Source organism: Lutjanus erythropterus, chromosome 10 (genome assembly GCF_056507025.1).
Source record: "Lutjanus erythropterus isolate fLutEry1 chromosome 10, fLutEry1.hap2, whole genome shotgun sequence".
NCBI lineage: Eukaryota > Metazoa > Chordata > Actinopteri > Lutjaniformes > Lutjanidae > Lutjanus > Lutjanus erythropterus.
In genome coordinates, this window is record NC_139326.1 from 7,213,663 (window position 1) to 7,234,040 (window position 20,378).

The window sequence follows — 20,378 nt, forward strand, 5'->3', positions numbered from 1 at the left end:
AGCTCATGCACAGATCCACAACATACTGAGAACTGTGCTAATGGTGGCCATGGGGTTAGAAGCCTTTGGTGCTGTAGGCACACAGGGCCGAAGTTTATGGTCACACTTGTCACTACTCTCCATCTGCTCCACCAGCCAGAGTTTCTTCCGGGCCCTGGCCAGCAGACATCTATCCTGCCCTTCTGGTAGCCCCAGGCCACTGGCTTCCCTCCAGCCTCCCAACATTCTGTCTGTCTCTCTCCCCAGCCTTGGCATGAGCCTCCATGGGAAAGCAAACAATCGTTTGTTAGCCTGACAGGAAGAATGAGAGAGTAGGCAACGGATAAGCCAGGAGAAGGTGAGTGTCAAGTGCAGAGGGAAGCAGTGAAAAGACGAGGCTGAAAGCAGTGAGGCTGAAGGTTAAGATTGCTTTCAGAGGCTGCCTAATTTGGGCTGCAGTTGAAAGGCACACACTTAAGGGTGATGAGAGGGGATACAAAGGTAGACAAGTTTGCCTATATAACACATTTAAAGGAGAAATATGTAATATAGTTACTGTTCTAATAAAACATAAAATAACCACAAGACCATTTTCTCTGATTCTGTTTGCCTGTTTCATGTTTATTCGCTATAAACAGAGTAAAAATACAGAATACTGAATGTTTGCCAAATGACAACAACTTGCATTCAGTGTCAACCTGTCTGAGCTTTGAGTGTGGGGAGGAGGGGGTGGTGGGGAAACAACTTGCTTTTAAATAGGGATTCAACCTATTTAGTATACCATCTATGAGTCCAGCTCCCTATTTGGACTGGTCCACTCGTTTTTGAACTGTAGGGTGTGACATATCGCTCCTTTAAGCTTTTTATACTGACCTAATTTCTAGCTCTGATATGAATTATTATTATTATTGTTACTATTATTATTTAACCTTTTTTTGTTCAGGGAAAATGATAGATGATATGATATGAGATCATTGGGCTTTTCCACAAACATAGAACCCTCCTGTTCCTGCTTTTTGAGCTGTTATGACCATTCGCACCAAAAACAGTCACAAGCTCGCTTCTCTAACCATTAGGCCACCACTGCCCAACTACAGCCGTGTTATCGTTTCAGCCGGTGGACACTCAGCTCTTTTGGTGCAGGCACCCTGATCTACCAGAGCTAACTTCTTCTTTACAGACAACTTCATCAAGATCCTCAAACAATCTCATTATGCTATCATCGAGCATAAAAACGTATTCAATTACGCACTGAGGGGATTAGACACTTTCATTATCACCTTCCCATAGTAATCCTTCCAAGCTCCCTGGTGAAGATTAGATCTTGGTGTTAAAATAGGGCAATCGATGATAATACAAACGGCGATATCGCACCAAGAATTACAGGTCTTTCAATGTTGAGTATATTGTTCTTGCACCATTTTTGATTGAAATGTCATTCAATTAGACTTTATTATATTTTTGAGTAATTGTGGAAGCAGTGCAGTCTTCATACCACTAATAGCCTGAATCTTAACATGTCAGGGAGAATGATAGGGGGAAGTGAAGTCAAAGAAAGCCCTTGAAAAACACATGCACAGTACATGCATATTATCTGACATCAAACCCCAAGATGTATGAAATTTCTTCATTCTCTCTTGCTTTAACATTGTGATAGACGATAGGCTCCTAAGCGTGAGGAGCTTTATAATTCAGAGTTTTTTGAGGCCCAAAAGAATGAGCGGATTATTACCGGCAGCCCATTAAAGGGGCTTAATGAGCACCGAGACTCAATTAAAGCTGGAATTACCCTCTCATCAAAGAGCAGCTCAACTGTGGACGAGGACAGGGAAATATGACCCAGACACACACATCTGCACACACGCATGCACACATGCTATTGGTATACATTACCAATCAGCACAATGTAAATGAATACTTTGCATAGTAGAACTGAACAATACTCTGAACGAGCCATTGGCAGGCTCACGGAAGAATCCACAGCGATAAATCTGCACAACAAACACAAACAGGGCCAACGTCTTAAAACCACATCGGTGTCTGCGTCTGGCACGCGCACACACACGCAAGGCCCCATCAGAGTAGGCAGTTGATAAGGGCTTTAGCAGCTTGGCTCTACTCAGTCTATTTAATAAGGAGGATTCACATGCTGCCTCTGCGCTGGCTAAACAATGGAGAAAAGACTCCTTTCACAGATGAGCCACAATACCCGTGAATCTCCTTACCCAAGCAGATATTTTTAATCTTTTTTTGGGGGGTGGAAAAATGGGTCTAAGTAGCGCTTGTTGATTACGGCAGTCTCTCAGTTCGGGTGCAGGAACGTTGAGGTGATTTGCCGAAATCTCCTACCTGTTGAACAGGTTGTTTCTGGACACCATGCGCAGGAAGCCTGTTGGATCTGTGACAGAGTTAAGCTTGTTGTTGAGCTCCTCAAATTGCTGGTCCAACAAATCTCCCGCCTCGCTCTCTGTCTCGCTGCTCGAACACCCTCTGAAAGAGAGATGGGAGAGAGATGGAGTGAGAGACACGCACAGCCGCTGAGATGTTGGCAAGAAAAGGCACTTGAGCAAAGTAGACAATACACAGACTTACATTGTTTCTCTGTGGATTAATCAACTACACACGCTCCTGATCTGTCCGAAATACACACTGCTCAACCCACACTCACTTGGCCTAATTTCTCAGGCTTGGTCCAACACCCTGATGGTAAGCACGAGTTTAAATCCTTTCATTATAATGCTGGTGATGCTGATCCCGTCAGTAGGGAGTCAGCCACCCCCCACCCCACAATCTCTACCTCAACACCACTCTCCTCATCTCTCCCTCCGTGCCTCAAACCTCTCCACTGATGCATCCATATCATGTAACTCTTATGTCAGCTTCTTGCTCTCACTGTAGTGGAGTGAAAACTTGCATGATGAGATCTCTCATCATCTTGTACTGCTACCAACACCACCATTATTTTTGAAATCCTTGCAGTATGTGTCTCATTTGAGATTCACTCTCTTGGGGTGGACACACTGCCAGACCAGCGTGGCCTGAAAAATGTTGGATGCAGAATACAGCATGGCAGTACAAAAAAAACACATGTTAATACATAAAATCATCAAAAATACACTTTTGTTTTTGCACCCATTTTTCACGAGTTGAAGCAAAAGATCTAAGACTTCTAACAAATTAAATTCCATAGTAGTTCATATGTTTTCCCAGTGTTTACACCACTTTTTGGAGTTATTGTAAAAAGTACAGGAAACATCATGCAAAGTAAAGTTGAATAGACATTGGAAAAATACAACAAAATACCTGTTATGTTGTAACATGTCAATAAATGTAACCGATGGTAACGTTGTAACTGTAATGTTGCAGTGACATCATTACAGCGTCATGAAATGTCACAATTGTAACACTGCAGGAACATACTGTGTTTGTAGGGTGACCTATGGCCATTTTACATAAGACTATAGATACCTTTTTTACCTTGTCATGACCTGACAAAGAGTGAAGACAAAGAGCAGTAACCAATCAGAGGCTGAGCAGGGCGGGCGTTGCTCTCCTGGGGAAAAAAATCTGGTTTCTACAACCCTAGCCATATTCCAGTGCCTAATAAATGTCTTTTTTCAAAATAAACCTACACATTTTAGAATGGCATTTTATTGTGACGAGTTTGAGGCGCATCAGATTTTAACAAATTTGTGAATATAATTTGAGAGAAATAATTAGCATTTTGTGTGCGCAGATGAAGACTAAGATCTTTTACTCCAACTCATGAACAATCGGAGCAAAAACAAAAGTGTTTCATTTATATGTTTGATGAGTTCTACTGTCACAAAGCTGCATCCTCTCCTCTCTGTATCATCCTTTCTTTCACGCACACATATGCTCTCCCCATTCTTCTCCGTCCCATTCATTTTGTCTCGCCACTCGTTTCAGAGTGCTGCCTCCCTTTCTCTCTACTCTGGAGAATGAATGGGCTGGTAAGTGGTGCCATATTGTGCCCATCCAGGCGCAGTGGCGTGTGCGCAGCTTCCCATTGGAGTAGTAAATGAGCTGGTAATGGGGCAGGAGGGCCAGGCTGCTAGGGTGTCGGAGGCTGGCACTGGGCGGACCAGCTGGGCACTATGGATCAAACACCAACTAGAGCGACGACGCTAACATTTTAGCTGTCGATATATCCCGCCACATTTTCCATCCACTCCTGCAGAGTCCCCCTGGCTATGTTCCCCGTTGTCTTTAACCACCAGCCTCGGCAGCTTTTTTGACTTCTACTCTATCGATTTTACCATTGCATCTTAACCCTCTTCCTCATACTCTCAGTAAACCCCATTCTTCCTTCCTTTACTTGTCAGATTCTGTGTTTGTTGGGTGGGTTCAACAGTCTGGCTATACAAAGAGCCATTATTCCGTCTCATTTATTCCCACTGGGGAGAGAGTGGAGTACTTTAGGAAGGTAGTGGAGGGCTGTCATCACGGGGAGCAATGGGGCAGAATAACGCTCTGTTACACAGACACTTTCTGAATGATAAAATAAGCCTTCCTCAGCTAACTCTGGGGATAAAAGTGTCAAGTTTTGGTTTAAATGTTATTCTCTGTTTTTCGTCTGGGATACATTCTTGATGATATGTCATGTTGTTTTTATGCTTCCTTCTGATGATTCAACCAGTGTGGTCTGTGCTGCCTTTCCTTTTTTGTCAATAAAGCTTATGTGTGTCTGCTTTTTTCTTTGTCTGCTCCGACATAATAGCAAAAAAATGCAGAGAAAAAAAATCAGATACAGACTAAATGGCACCGTTCTCTTTAATGACTGCATTTGAGTGAAAATGTGAGGACGTGAAAGATTATTAGGGCACTTTGAAGTCACACTCTCTCGGTTAATCTTTCATCCATACCATGTTCATAATTTAAGTGTATCAGCTTTATAGTTTTGAACAAACACCTCCAGTATTTGGATCAATTAGCTTGTGAAAAATAAAGAGCGCCAAACTCACAGGGCCACACAAGTTATTTCAGTGTGTCAGATACATATTTAAAGAGCGACTCCATCTGTGTTCTTTTCCTGGTTTTTCAAATGGAAGATCCCACTCAGCCTTTAGCAACAAGCAGTGACGTAGGTTAGAGCAGGGATTCCAAATCAAACCATGCCAAATATCCCAAATAGCATTAGCTAATAGCTGGGCTTTCTTTTGCAAGATTTCTTTGAAATGTTTTTTGGCCTCTACTGGGTGCTTTTGTTTCAGGTGATGCTGAAGTTAAGATGGTTTTAAACACACATTTGACGGGGTCTTGAAGCAGAGAACACATTTGGGACACTTGTAGCCATGACATTCAGGCAGTAAATCGAATGTTTGGCAGTAAATCCACACTTTATGTATGCAGCATCACGCCTTCGAGTTTTTGCAGCTGAGCTCCAGGCCCCAAAAAAACAGATCAGGACATCCCTAATTACAAAGCAATATGTGATGTTTCTTCTGTATTTAACACATATCTGCTAAAAGTAAAATCTTGAGTTTGATCATAAAATCACAAGTCTTGGACCATAATGAAGGCAATGAAGTCTTTTGCATGAAAAGAAAAAGAACTGCAATTGAGCAATCGCAAATTGTAGAATTCAAGTTTCTCAAAAGCAGATGTCAGGAACACAAAAATGGAGTAATAGGAAAAACATGTGGCTTTTTTTAGACTTAAAGGAGATCAAGGAAACATGTTAAGCTGAAATGCTCACTTTTCTGACAACAGTGCTGCAGCTGCGGTGTCCTCCTTTGAAATTTCTATTCAAGGCCAGAATGACTGTTTTTTGTTTGTATCCCATTAATTAGAGTTTAAATTAATGCCAAATGTTTGCAGAACGAGTAAGTGGCTGTTTATGAGTTGCAAAAAATCATTAAATTTTTTTAGAAGGCATAGATGTTTATGATGGTTCGAGCAATATGTTAATGGAGTCTGGCAGACAGTGAGCTCAAAGTCCAGAGTGTGTATTTTCAGAGCAGTGGGCTTTTGTTTTCAGAATAATGGGCTTAACTTTACATCAACAGGGAAATATACAGTTAAAAACACCTGATCAGTTTTGGTCATGTCCAGCCCTGGCAACCTATTGGTCTACCATCTTTAAAATGTTGTCTGAAGCATTGAATATTGATCTTCGACCCAATGCAGCTATGGCCATTTTTGGTACCACAGATAGAAGATACACAACATTAAGGAAAAGTTACAAAAATATAATTGCTTTTACGACGCTGCTTGCACGTAGAAGAATATTATTACATTGGAAATCAAAAAATCCTCCTAAAGTATCTTTGTGGTTCAGCGACCTGACACAATTCATACAATTAGAGAAAATAAAATATACTCTCAGGGGGTCCAGGGACAAATTCTTTTCTGTCTGGGATCCAGTGTTGAAACATCTAGGTAAACTTAAAACTGTACCCACTTAAGGACCAATTAGTGGTTATCTTGCATCTATATTTGTGTTTATGATTGAATTCATGTGAACCACGTCCGGTTTAGTGCACAGCTTCAGTCTTGGTGAGCCTAGGCATATGTTTCTGTTTTTTTTGTTTTTTGTTTGTTTGTTTGTTTGTTTGCTTGTTCTTATTCAATTAAACATTCCTTATGGATTGGTGTCCAACATGTTTGTGGGGGTGGGAGAAGGGTGTAAATATAAACTTGAGCATTGTGATTCCCTTATATGTGTATCTATGTACCATGTTGTTGATGCTCAATAAAAAGAAGATAAAAAAAAAAAAAAAACACCTGATCAACTTACAGTGTTAGACTCGTCGTTGCTTGTTATTGTCAGTTTACAATGTTGCAGGAGGGAAACTCGCCTCAACAATAGATCGTATATTAAACAGATTTTTAACCTATTTAATTTTCACTGCTTCACTCATTGTTGCACATGCAATTGATATTTATTGCTCCTTTAACACCCAAAACAAAAACAAGTAAAAAAATGTTACCATGCTTCAAGTCGTGCCACTTTGAAATATGTTGGATTGCATGAATTATATTACAAGAGGGTCAGAGGAGTCAGTGGAGGCTTGAAAATCTAGCGTATATTATAACATAATTCACAAATTATGTGTGATGTAGAAAAATACCAGCAACAACCTTGTGCAACATTCTAGCAATTACTCCTTTAAGTATGTTATAATGTGGATAATGAGCTAACACACAGAGAGAAGAATTTCCATTTCACTGTGACAGCTGTGAATATCTCACCTGCTGTAATAAGACTCTACTCCCAGAGCCTCACGGGCACTGGCAATGTGTTGTTCCAATGAGGAGCCGCTGATCACGCCGCCACCGCTGCCTCCCTCCTGGAACTCAGATCCTCCTTCTGACACGCCCTCACCCAGGTACACCTCATGAAACTTCAGGATGCCTGTGGATGAAGAGAGAAAGGAGGGTTAACATGACACAGCACCTTCAGGTGCTCGTGAAGTGTAAGTTTAATAACACAAAAAAATAAAATAAATGGAACAATTCTCCATGCCTCTTTTTCTAATACGTTTGTATTTCTCGCTCACGACAGGAGGGAATATTGGATCATTTCAGCTGAAAGCTGTGAGTGAGGCCACGTGCAGTAGTGCATCTGCGAAGCGAAATGAATAAAACAAATAATGTTCAATAAAAGATAAGAGTAGGCTGCCTGTGCCATCTGCTGCTCGCCACAAGAGCTCAGCTGAGTTTCGAGCAGGAACATCAGAAGGGGGTGGGGAAGAGCACATGGAGAGATGGGAGTACAGTGTGTGTGTGTGTGTGTGTGTGTGTGTGTGTGTGTGTGTGTGTGTGTGCATTGTACATGTATGTATTTTTGTATGTATGCAAGTTTATGGGCGTGTCAGTACTGTGAATGTGCTTGCACGTATGTTTTGCACAATTAATCGCAATATTTCAAAATCGCAACATGGCCAGCTGCAATATCCAAATTGCAGAGCCCTGCAATTTTCTGATGAAGGAAAATGTGTTCACAGCATTATATTGAAGTACTGTAGTGCTACAGAGATACCCTAGCCTAAAAATCTTGTTTTTCAGATGTAAGACGACATGTTTGGTTTGACCAGACCCCAAAAATTTCATGTCATCATGATTTCAATAGAGGTTGAACCCCAATAACAATGCTAAAAATTGGAATGGACCCAGGTCAATGTTAAAAATCACCAAGATGCCAGATATCAACACTAAAAATGGTTAAACATCCAGATATCTATGCTAATAATAGTTAAGAACCTCGATATCATTGTGAAAAATCAGAAAGGACCTCAATTTCAATGCTAAAAATCATTAAGAACCCAGATATCAACACTAGAAATTGTTAAGAACCCAGATATCAATGCAAGAAAGCATGTGTCAAGAACCTCAATATGAATGCTAAAAATTGTACAGAACCTAGATATAAACGTTAAAAATGTTTAAGAACCCACATATTAATGCTTATGGTGTTACTCATTGTTAACAAGGATATCAACATGAAAAATAAGAAAGAACCCAGATATCAAAGCTAAAATCACTAATAACCCAGATAGTAACCCTCATAAAAGCTTCAAAATGGTAGTCCACAAACCAGTAGGGTGTGTCACTGTGGCTCTGTCCACTAATTATTCTACCGTCTTTGTCTTTTTATTAACTCTATTTATGTGATTCGGGTGTATGTGTGTGTCCGTGTGTGTGTGTGTGTGCACATTCAGGTCTAAAAAATGTCATATAATTTGCACTACTGAAGTAATTAGGACCTTAGTAGCCCTTTTTAGTGATGGCAGACTCTTTAGAGCAGGCCATGTTTGTGTGCCAGCTGGATGCCAGGGAATGCCAGGATGTGACAGGCAGGCGATTAGTGAGCAAGTGGCTCCCTCTTAGCCCGGGGCAATATGCGGCGCTTTGAAGATCTCCACCGGTCCCTGTAGTGTTCCTCCCCTCCGTATGACTAGTGCTGGGGGGTCAAGTTCATCTGGTTGCCTGGGAGCTGGATTTGATCAAATGTTCAGGCTTGGTGGCATGGGACGTGGGTCACGGCTCTCATTTCCTCTCTTTACAGCAGAGAGCAGGAGAGAGCCAAAGAACTACTAACAGTATGGCAGCGACAGGCGCCGCATGTCATGCACTGTAATTCACCCACAGATTTGCCTGTTCTCTTTGTGAAACTGGAATTTCACGAGCCATATAAAACAAGCTGTATCTTAATCTCTCCGCCTGTGTTGGTGTTACTCAGTGCGTCAACAAAAGAGGCAGAAACGGCGAAGCACACAAAAGGTGCAAAAGTACAAGAACAACAAAACAAAAATTCAAAGAAGAGCAAAAACACAGGAGACGGGATGAAAAGAGACTGAGAAATTATGTTCTGACTTGGTGCAACAGCTAAGTGTTTTCCTCTTGGCATGTGCGAAGATGTTGCCGATGTTGTTTGGCTGTGTCACTTTCAATTAGCATGCTTCATTGGCAGATGCCTTCTGGGGTGAGAAGGGAAGCAGGGGGCAAATCCTTACAGCAGAGTGGCAGGTGGCACTGCCGCTCGGTGTTAACGCCTGGCCTTCTTACCCCCGCGGCTGAAAACAAGCTGCAGCCTGCAGACCTTTTATCCGCTTTGATTTGAACAAGTGTGTGTGTGATTTTGTGTATGAGCTTTCACCTGTCAAGTTATTAAAGGTTTAAATTTAGAAAACTTCAGTACAGACACAAAAGATCTGAGCTATTTATTTGCTGTATTTTTGTAAATATTCTGATTGCCATACTTGCCAAGTTTGAGAAATCAAAAATAGGATTTTGAAAACAAAAAAAGCTTAAAGCTTGGAAGGGGAAGGAGAGGTGATGTTTTTGCAATCTGCAAGCTCACCACTAGATGCCACTAAACCCTACACACTGGTTCTTTTTGGCATCAGCAGACAAAAGTTCCTCTGAGCATTTTTACAACCTGAATGTATTTCAAGTGTTCAGAGAGAAAACTAGACTTCTGCTCCTTCTCAGCTGTGTTTGGAGGCTACAGAAACTCTACCCTGTGACAGGAGACTTTGGCCAATCACAGGTTGGTAAGATAGTTAATTGTTGAGTCTCATTCCCAAAACATAAGAATTAGACGCATAATTAGATGCTTTCCTATGAGAGCTGCTCAGTGGTGCGTGAAGCCAACTTCTGTGCCGGATCTTCCACATTGTGCGGCCCATAGAGCAGGCACACTTGAGTTTTCGGCTGGCTGATCTTACAATTTAACCTTGAATGGGGATGAAATGATTTAATTGTGCGGCTCTTCTGGACTGTCCAAATGTTATTGGACCGCCTGGATCAAATTCTGACTGTGAAACGAGTCATTTCGCAGGGATTTCTGATGGTCCAAAAGTATCCACAGTTGTACAGCCGCTTTTTTCACAATGTATGCTTATGGGAAAAAGTATTTTTTGAGTGCAGCGTGTCATGAGATGTCATCATTACACAGTTTACCCACTATGTCAAATTTGCCTCAAAGCTCGGCGCTCTTCCTGGGAGTTGATTAGACAATCTGGTAATGAGACTCAACAATCACTATCTTCTTCAGAATGGCTTTCTGCACCTTCAAATTGTGCACTACACAAATATGTATTGTGCACAATGTTTCACAGTGAATATTACTACTTTGAAGGAGAAATAGTAAAAAAAAAAGAGTTTATATAAGACTAAAAATTGAAGAAAGTTTGTGGTTTAAACGTGTTGAAGAAAGGACTGTCAGAAAAACAAGTACGATCAAGGGTCATTGGCCAAAATATAAAATTGCCAGTCAGACTACCAACATGTGGCCAACTGGTATCATTTATATTACCTGAGTATAGGGGGAAATTTGAAACCTATCCTTCGAATTTGATTCTTCAAGCACATACGGTCTCCAACAGCGGAGAGAATGTTTCAAAGCAGAAAACAATAACAAGAAGACAGACGGACATGATAGGATTTCAACACCACAAAAAAAAACAATTTACAGTCTGAGAAACAGGCTGAGCAGAGAGTCAGTCTTTACCTGCTCCTGGAGCCAGCAGCCAGCTGTACAGGTAACCAGCAGCCATGGAGAAATAAAGCACCAAAGCCCTCTGGCTGTTGACGGTGTCCAAGATGTGCTCCACTGTCACTGGGGTGTAGGGGTCTGAGTCCTGCTGGCCTGTCTGCCTCTCCACCAAGAGGTCAGCGAAGGCTCGCGTGCGACCCCGCTCTGCTACTGCCAGAGCCTCATCATGGTGGCCTGTGATCATCAGAGGTTAACACTGATTAACAGGTAAATGCTAAAACCTATTTTTTCATAATATTTAACACACATTGGAACCTGACAGCATGAAGTAGTGAGGATGTGAAAAGTCTCGATGGGCATACCAAGGCTGACGAGGACCCTTTGGAGCGCTTGGTAGCAGGAGGTTTGCAGGTCAAACAGGGAGAGTTTGTAGTCTGTGCTGTGCTGGGCTTCATGCCGGATGGTTTCAAACAGTGCAGATGCTCGGTAGAGCTGAAGATAAACAACAACAATCAGATAATAGTAAAACTCAACTCAGCTTTAGTATCTGCAATAGCACCTTTCATACACACATGCAGCCCAAAGTTCAGGAACCAAGATATCAGATATCGCTTGAATTTCTTATGTCCACAGGTGTATAAAAACAGAAATCACTCTGAATGGCACATTTATGGGACACATAAAGAACATTTAAAAGAAAAGTCATGGAGAACCTTAGTGACCTGGCTGGAACATAAAATGTAACAATGTAACAAACAAAACTATAACATGCATCACACTTCAGCTCTGACTACTGATGATCAAATAGGGGCCTTAATGGATTATGCTTCACTGTCTTTTTATAGGTTTGATTCCTGCTGGATTTAGGGTTAGGTTTAGGGTTCCATTCTAAAATTTAAGCAGTCACCATGGAGAAAAATGTCCACCGTTAAAGCCACTGTGCTTGTATGATTAGAAAAAAAATGATTGTGGCCACTAGATGGTAGCATCTCACCTCATTGGTCTCCACTAATGAAACCTGCTGCCTCCCAGTTCTGCTTCTTTCTCAACAGGGGGAAAGTACTGTAATGTAGCTTGATGAATCACCAACCAATACAAGTAAACCTCTCCTCAGCTCTTACTTGCCTGGACATGGGAAAGGGCAATGAGAAGCTGAACCTGGGCATCTTGGACGGAGGGCGTCCAGGGAAACAAACGCTCTGTGAGCTCAATAGGCCTGTCTATGTTATTGGACCTTTCTATTCAGAGCCAGACATTGGATTGAGAGAAGGAGGGAGACAATGGAAAGGTGGGGCGGCGAGCAGTGCTGCGCACTGTCCGAGCGGAGCTAGCCAGGAGTGCTGATTCATGGGAGCCTTTATTGATTTCCTATTTCTGCGCCTATGGCGGCCCTGTAGGATGACTGGGGCTGCTATAGAGCCACTCTCCAGGAGTCCAGGGCCAGCAGAGAGGGTAAAGCACTCTGCTAGCACTATCTGACCGTGGTTCATACAAGACAAAGAGCTGCAGTGGAGGAAAGGTTGCTGGTGTGGATCAAAAGGATTGTGTGCTTGGTAGGAGGAAGAAAGTGTGCGTTTTTTTTCATATATGCATACGCTGTAGCTCGTCTGGCATATCCCAAGGTCATGCAGAAAAGTGTGTCAGAGGGAGTGAAGAGGGAGCGTAGAGATCAGCAGAGAATCTGTGAGCTCTGCTGCATTAGTGCTACTAGACGGAGCTGCTAGTCTCACTGATTTTGCTGATAGGGCCGTGGATGGACTGCTGCAGTGCTAGTTTAATCTGTTAGGCTTGCAGACATCCCTTTAAGAGTGAAACTAATTTCTCACAGCGCCTTTCCTCTGGCCTGACCCCTGCTGGCACAGATGAAGGGGAAACAATCCCAAATGTGCTGCGTCCGCAGTGACTCGCTTGGCTGTGATGCCGGTATAAAATCTGTTACATTCTTCAGCTACTATGCATTCAGAGAGCACTCTCATGTTTTACCGTCACTGACACTAACATGGCTTTTATCTGACATGTTAAGTGAATGTCAATGTCACACTGAATCGGTAGCATGAACAGAGCTTGATACGCACACACCTCTAATGATTTTTGTAAAATAACCTCCCCTGGGAACTTTCAGCTCCTGTGACAGGTGATATCAGAAGAAAAAAAATAGCTTAATCTACAATAGAGCACAGATATTTAAGTAAACATGACTCTATTGATCCACGTTCCTCTTAGATATGAACGTGAGCGCCTCTCCGAGTGAGCATGCGCCGCTGAAATAGCTGATTAGAATCAGGACATGTCAATCTGCGTGTCACGTTGAGCACCGGGATCACAGCTAGGGTGTCAGACCACAATTGGGTTTAAATATATAGAGAATGAGAAACATGGGGTCAAGTACTCTCATTCCACATCTATGGGTGCTTTATGAATTTCAATACAAGCCTATACAAATGAGGTTTGAAGTGGGTCAGGGTATTTACCAAGGTCACCTGTAGCAACAGGCTCATGAATAACCATTTGATCTACACTCGGAGGGTAACAGTGTCCTTTCCCACCACCAAGTCACCCTGGGGGTTACAAGCTGACTCAGGGGGAAAAAAATCTTAAACATGGCTGTGGAGCTCTGTAAGTTGCAAGAATAACACAATGTTAAAGGAGCACTTCACTCTAAAATCAAAAATATGTATTTTTCCTTTTACCTGTAGTGTCATTTATTTATCTAGATAGTTTTAGTGCAAGCTGCTAAATTTTCGAGCTATTGGCTACAGCGATGTCTGCCTGCTCTCAAATATAATGGAATTAGATGGCACTTGGCTTGTGGTTCCATTTATAAAACTTTTTTTTTCATTTTCTGCTTGTTCATCAGCCCAAGTTCAGACAGTTCTTAAAACTTAGTTTCCCTAAAGCAAAAAAAAAAAAAAAAAAAGGGAGAGATGAAAAGTACAGTATGAGGTTATGGGGATATATTTCATTATTAATTATATGCCAATATTATATCAATTTGTTGCTTTGAAGGATGGCATTGCCAATGAATATTAGATTATTATTATATCAGAAAATATAACATTCATCTGATTTAACATGAAGTTGGGTATACCACACGCCCACTTCTGGTCTCTCTCTGTGCCTGTGTTACATGACTGTGGTAACCTATGAGATATGAGAACCAAACTTGTCAGAGAATGACAAAGAGGAAACGTAGTGTGGGTGTGGTGCTACTTTTCACCTACAGATAAAAACACAGCAAGATACACGTTTGTCACAAAAAAAAGTGCCACACAGCATCAACATAAGTCAAACATTTAAAAACAGGGCAGAACAGTTATAAGAAGGCTGAATGAAAACAAGAACATGTACTTTTATTTCAACATTTTTTTTTCTAAAGGTTGGCCATTATTTTGAAAAATACATATCCATTCAAAAAATTATCAGTACCAGTATCTGTAAAGTTGTGCCAAAAATATCTGTATCATATCAAATTTAAAAAGTTTAGTATCACTTATCCCTGACTGACTGTTTTAACTGAGCTAAGTACTGTAGTGATGTGGTTGGCGAGTGTAATCTTGAATAACTGGGTGCATAATTTCTGTAAAAAGACATTGCTGCTGAGTTTTTAAAATGTTTTTTTTTTGGTGCTTTGAGCACCATAAGCCACGTGTCATCTAGTTCCATTACATTCAGAAGGCAGACATCTCTACTGCTGATTTCTCCAAAACTCAACTGCATACACCAAAACAATCTAGATGCATAAACAGCACTACTGGTAAGAGGAGAAATATGTATTTTTGATTCTGTGGTGAAGTGTCCCTTTAATATGCACAACTAAGGTCTTAAGGTCAAGTGTGTAAAGCAAACATGCAGCGGAAAATATGTTGCACTGGCTTGTAAGAATAATATTTTGCTTTAATTGAACACAAATTCCTCTACATGACTCACGGGCCTCTGCTCCAGTCACCACCTTGCTTCAGTCTCTCCTTCCCAACTCTTGTTACAGATAATTGCAAACAGACAAAGTTACTTTTGGAAAAGTATGATGCAGGACAGAAAAACAAAGCTATCTGGGTCACATAGATGTACGTAGTGTGCGCGTATCATAACAGAAATGTTTTGTACTAGATTTTGAAAAATGAAAGCAGCTGAATAACATCCCCACAGACACACGTGACAGCCGCTGCTGCTGGCTGACTGTTCACAGACTTGTACGTGGATGCACAAGCTAAGAAAAATCTCGAGCTGCGGTGTGTGGACAGACTGTAAAGAGAGATGTTAAGGGGATATTCCATGCTTGCCAGGTGGGCAGTGGGCTGAAGAGGACAGAGAGTGTGTGTGATGCTGAGGCTTGGGACTCCTGAGACCATACACACAGATATGAAAAAAAAGCCTCAGTCATCTGTCGCCTGTCTGCTGAGATGACAGCATTTACCAGCTCAACAGACTCCCCAGCATATTGCCAGCAGCCGTGTTCGAGCTCTATAGCCACCTCTTCTTTTTTATTTTCCTGTTGTTCTCTCTCTGCTCAGTTCTTTCATCGTAATTATGCTGGTAAAAACATACATTTCACTCTCCACGTTTTTTAGTAGTGGGAAGTGACACAGTACAAATACTTAATCATGGAGCAACATGTAAGAAGTGTTCAATATGAGTACTACAGTCAAAATAGTGAGTTAATATAGTTTTCAGGTGTCTTAAGTAAGTATTTCTTTTTCTGACAACTTTTTACTTTCAGTCCCTACACTATGACACAAATATCTGTACTTGTCAATCTTTATATTTTCAAAACAGGCTCCTCACTTTTAATAGTGACAGAGCGCAATTAAGCCCTGCCCCTACCGGAGGGGAAAACAATTCATCTCTCTCCATTGACTTTGTATTGCGTGAAGGTGCCTCCTGTCACTTTCCGTCTGCTAGCAACAACAACAACAACAACAACAACAACAGAAAAAACGTCTAAAAGCTGCTGTGTGGAGGGGTGCACTACCCACAGGGTGAAGATCTGAGAAAAAAAAAAGTTTTTAAAGCTGCTGAACCAAAAAAAAACAACAACAAACTTTTAGGACAACAAAAATGGATACAGACGTGAGGCATGACACTCATTCTAAGTTACAGCTGCTAGTTTGACCAGAAAGACTAAGATTCATTTCTGGCTATTTAGTTTGCTTATTTCTCACAGAAAAACAAGGTAAGAAGAAGGGACAATAAGATGTCAAGGCAATACTGAGTTTGTCAATATAACCTTTCCCCTCTGATAGAATTAGGTGCTAAATTAATCCTTTGACATGCTGAAATCTAATGTTTTTAGCTAGCTGCAGTCACACAGTTTGCATGTCAGCCCTCAGTTTCATATTGTGGCATGCAGCGCTCTGTCTCTAAGCATTTAAGGAGAATTTAAGGGGCATTTTCATTATTTATTTTGCATCATTGAACGCTACCTTCCCATTATCAAGACCGATTTCAGCCTAAATAGAAGGGACAAAAACACATGGAGGAGACGATTCCTTGGTGTATCCATCAGTGCATATCACACACGACAGGTGTAACAAGATGAAAAAACAACATAAAAGATGTAACAAGATGAAACAGACAAGAAAGGGAGACCTGACCACAGAGAAAAGGCGAGGTTCAGTTAGTGTTGCACAGAAACAGTCGGTAGAAATATCCTTCAAACGGTTACTTTTACTTTTACACTTTAAGTACATTCTAGAGTCTATACTTGAATCAGTACCTCTACTTTTTCCTCTACTTGTCTTCTTTTACATATGTAAGAATGTCTGTACTGCAAATCTTGCTGACCAGCAGATGTGTGCTTATTAGAGGTCAAATTTAACTACATGAGAGTCCAGATGTTGAGAGAGGAAAGGAGAGGAGAGACGAGTCAAGGTGAGCTGAGGCAAGAAGTGGAGGAAGGCACAGAAGTTACCTGATGTTGGGCCTCCTCCAGATTCCCACTGGCCCACAGAGAGAGCCCCAGACGATGGCGGATCTTCGCCTCGTCCTCACGCCGAGCCAGCTGCTCCGCAAGCCGCAGGCCTGTCAGGAAGGGGAGCAGATGAGAGAGAGAGAGGGGAGAGTAAAAATTATTCAGAGCAGGCAGACTCTTAGGTATCTTTCAGAGTAACAGATGTAAGCGTAGCGTGGTACTGATGTTCTGACAGCGAACAGGTTTGGATATTTGGCCTCAGTTGTAAGATACCGCTCACACTGGGACTAAAACACACACACACCCACACACTTCTGCCACGGAGGGAGGCTGTTAGAGCACTAATCGGACTGCATAGTAATCAATGCAGAGGATTGACTGGCTGAGCAAACACAAACACGCGCTTAAAGCTTGCATAAGAGAAGACACACAATATCATGAAGATGTCTACAAATATTTGCAAACACACTGATGAGCTAATAATAGACTGCACGCAAACTCACAGCGCAGTGATATTTAGTTTGAGAGACTTTCAGAGTTGTTTGGGAAGCCAGGGGAGGTTGGGATGTGCGCGAACATGCGTGCGAGTGTGTGTATCTAGGTGTGTGCCTGTGTCAGATCACCTGACGAGCACGCGGTTTGTTTTTCACTTCCAATCCCTCAAGCAGTGAGGCGTATGTCACATCTTTGCATGTGTCCTCAGCCTGCCTGTGGAGGGCTTGGTTCTGCCCAATTACTGAGATGAAAATGCCACTCCACAGAGGACAATGATGAAAAAAAAAAAAATGACAGCTGCTGGGCCACATATCACCCACAAGGTGCTAAATGCACAGCAAGCTGTCCGCAGTTAGCAATGGGCTATTGCTCACGTGTAACGCAGTTAAAAAGGTTCATGTTAAATCAGTGGTTAAATGGGCCAACGACGCCATCTGCTGTTCTAAATTGGTCCCTGCACTGTATAGTTGTAGCGAACGATTATCGGTAATCCTCAAAGCAATGGAGGGTTCACACTGAGGTGTCTGTGAATGTCTGTGGACAAAACAATGTTAACCAATTTCAAAAGTATTTAGATGTTGATCTGGCTTTATCTGGTCTGATATAAGCTATCTTATTTATTTATTTACAATATTTTGTAATTCCACATGAGTTCAGTGACTGCTTGTCTCACTACCTACCAGACTCCATTAACATAGTGCTCAGTTTAACAGTTACAAACATTTACACCTTCTATAAGATCATTAATGATTTCTTATGACTCGTAAACAGACACTTTATCATTCAGCATTAATTTGAACTTTAACTAGCAGGAAACAGAAACAAAACCTGTTATTCCAGCACGGAAAAGAAATTTCAAAAGGGCACACTACAGCTGTGATGACACATTGTGATCATTTATGATTTATTACATTAAATATATTAAAGATGTGTCCTTTAAGTTCGTCACATTTTCATTAAGTCACCTGTCCACTAGCTGGTAGTAGTGTGGTGCCGCCTTTCCAGATGGAGCGTGCGTGTTTGTGATGATGATGATTCTGTGTGGTACGACATGCTGTTCTGTAGTGTGACGATGTTTAAAACATGCAGTTGAGGTATTTTTCTGTGGTGCATTTATATTATACTGTTTCTAGAGCCTGTTTTCTTGATGAGAGCTACAATGCATCCTCCGACCACTGCAGAGCCTTGTGGTTTGTGAAGTTGACATGTGCTGCAGATAGTGCTGAGAGCCGACTCTTATTTCCCATGATGCTTTACAATCACAAACATAAACTTTGAAATTGGATCAGCATGTGAATTAGTGACGTTACTCTGATTTCCAATGATTGAAATCCATCATTACTGGAACCCCATACCAAATGTGGATCTGATCTTATCTCTGTTTTTCTTTCATAAATTAATAATTATTTTATTTACATGAATATAAGTCTATACGACCACTGCAAAAATGTACTGTACGGAGCATAATTTTGTAAACAAATAACAATCCTAAAAAAGCAACAGAGGATTTGCACTGAGTCAGGACATGTGCTTTCTTTCCACAGAAGATGACAATTCTGCTCTGCTTGCTGTTTGGTAACAAACGTGCTGTTACCAAACTCCGACCGGCTCTGAGAGTTTCATTGAGCCAGAAGGCATCTCACAGAGGTCACACACACGCAGTCTCACTTAACGCGGGCTCTATATTTGTCTATTCTCACCACTCGCTCGTGTGACGGAGGGGTCTAAACATGCTTTTGGTCAAAGAGAGGAGAAAATGGGCCAAGCCACCCTCGTCCAAGTCTGCTTTTCTCGGCATTCCTGGAAAACGGTCTGTGGCTGGTCCAGATAAGCCAAGAACAGAGAGCGTGACCCGAAACAGCCGGCCTATTCCGCAAGACCCAGCACACACCACGCAGCCATAGACTTCATGGCTCCTCCATGGCCACGCTAGCCGGCAGCCTTTGAAGCCTGCAACAGTCTCCCCTCTCTCGCCTTATCTTTCCGCACACCCTCCCTCTGTCTGCCTCCCTGCCCTCTCCCCCCCATGCATCTGCTGTGCTCCTCTCTCCCTCTGCCTCCCCGTACTCATTTTCTCATCTCGGTGCCAGTGTCTCCGGCCCCCCCACCCTCCGCTCTCTCTACCTGTTTCATCTTGACTGTGGTGGCAGTGCTGCTTGCGGGGACTCAGCACTGCTTAGGGCTCATTAGGCGCTGGAGCAAGAGAGAGGAAACAGATCTAAATTATCCTTTTCATTCTCTGACAGCCTCACCCCTCACTCATCTCAACTCCAGCTCTGAGCCTTTCATCTGCACGCACACACACACACAGACGCACACACACATCCACAAAAAACCTTTCTCTCTCTGAGCTGCTCTGTGATAGTTCTTTATGATCAAGCCTGAATGTCAACCAACTCTATGTTTTCTTTATTCTCCAGTTGACAGTGAAATAATACATGTGAATTATGACTCATGCCGATCTCTGTCTTTCTCCTCCGCCCGCCTGCCATCCTCTTTCTTTCCCTCCATCCCTCCTTTCCACACCGACTCTCTCATTCCCTCTGTTCTCCCTCTCTGTATCATTCAGTGTCTGTCACTGTCACCATGTGTGCCTTTGGTGCGCCCCGCAGGCACAGTCACGTAGCAGCGGCTGACATGAGGATGTGGCCGTGGCTGGCTGCATCCTGAAGAGCAACTAGAGAACACTTTAAAGGCTGCTTGACAGCTGGGTGAGAGATTCTCTGCAGCCCCCGAGGCCCACGTACCTCTGGCTTCAGACACAAGCTTTACGTGCAGACGCCACATACACATGCGTCAGAACAAGAGCACAAAATCTCATGCGTCTCTGTAGAACCACAAGAGTGTTGTGTCGCAAAGAAAATACCCTGGCACGCGCACACTCATGACACATGACACCCTTTGATCATGACCACATGTGGGAAAAGAACAGTGTGTCATATACAGTAAGTGTACCATAAACCCGAAAAAAAAAAAAATCCTGGAGATATTTTCAAGATACAAATACTCACTGCTGTGTCTCTCCATGATGAA

General features: G+C 42.2%; 1 protein-coding gene across 3 annotated transcripts in view; it reads right to left on the reverse strand.

Annotated features, from left to right (window-relative positions):
- The window catches only part of LOC146319961 (tetratricopeptide repeat protein 28-like), a 257,551-nt gene that overhangs the window by 11,848 nt on the left and 225,325 nt on the right, over positions 1-20,378 (reverse strand). For all 3 annotated transcript variants that reach the window (XM_084728080.1, XM_084728079.1, XM_084728082.1), the window contains 5 exons: positions 16,851-16,960; positions 11,305-11,434; positions 10,958-11,176; positions 7,195-7,357; positions 2,329-2,469 (listed from right to left, as the gene is read on the reverse strand). In XM_084728080.1, coding sequence (XP_084584206.1) covers positions 2,329-2,469; positions 7,195-7,357; positions 10,958-11,176; positions 11,305-11,434; positions 16,851-16,960 — 763 coding nt within the window. The remainder of the gene's footprint in view (positions 1-2,328; positions 2,470-7,194; positions 7,358-10,957; positions 11,177-11,304; positions 11,435-16,850; positions 16,961-20,378) is intronic.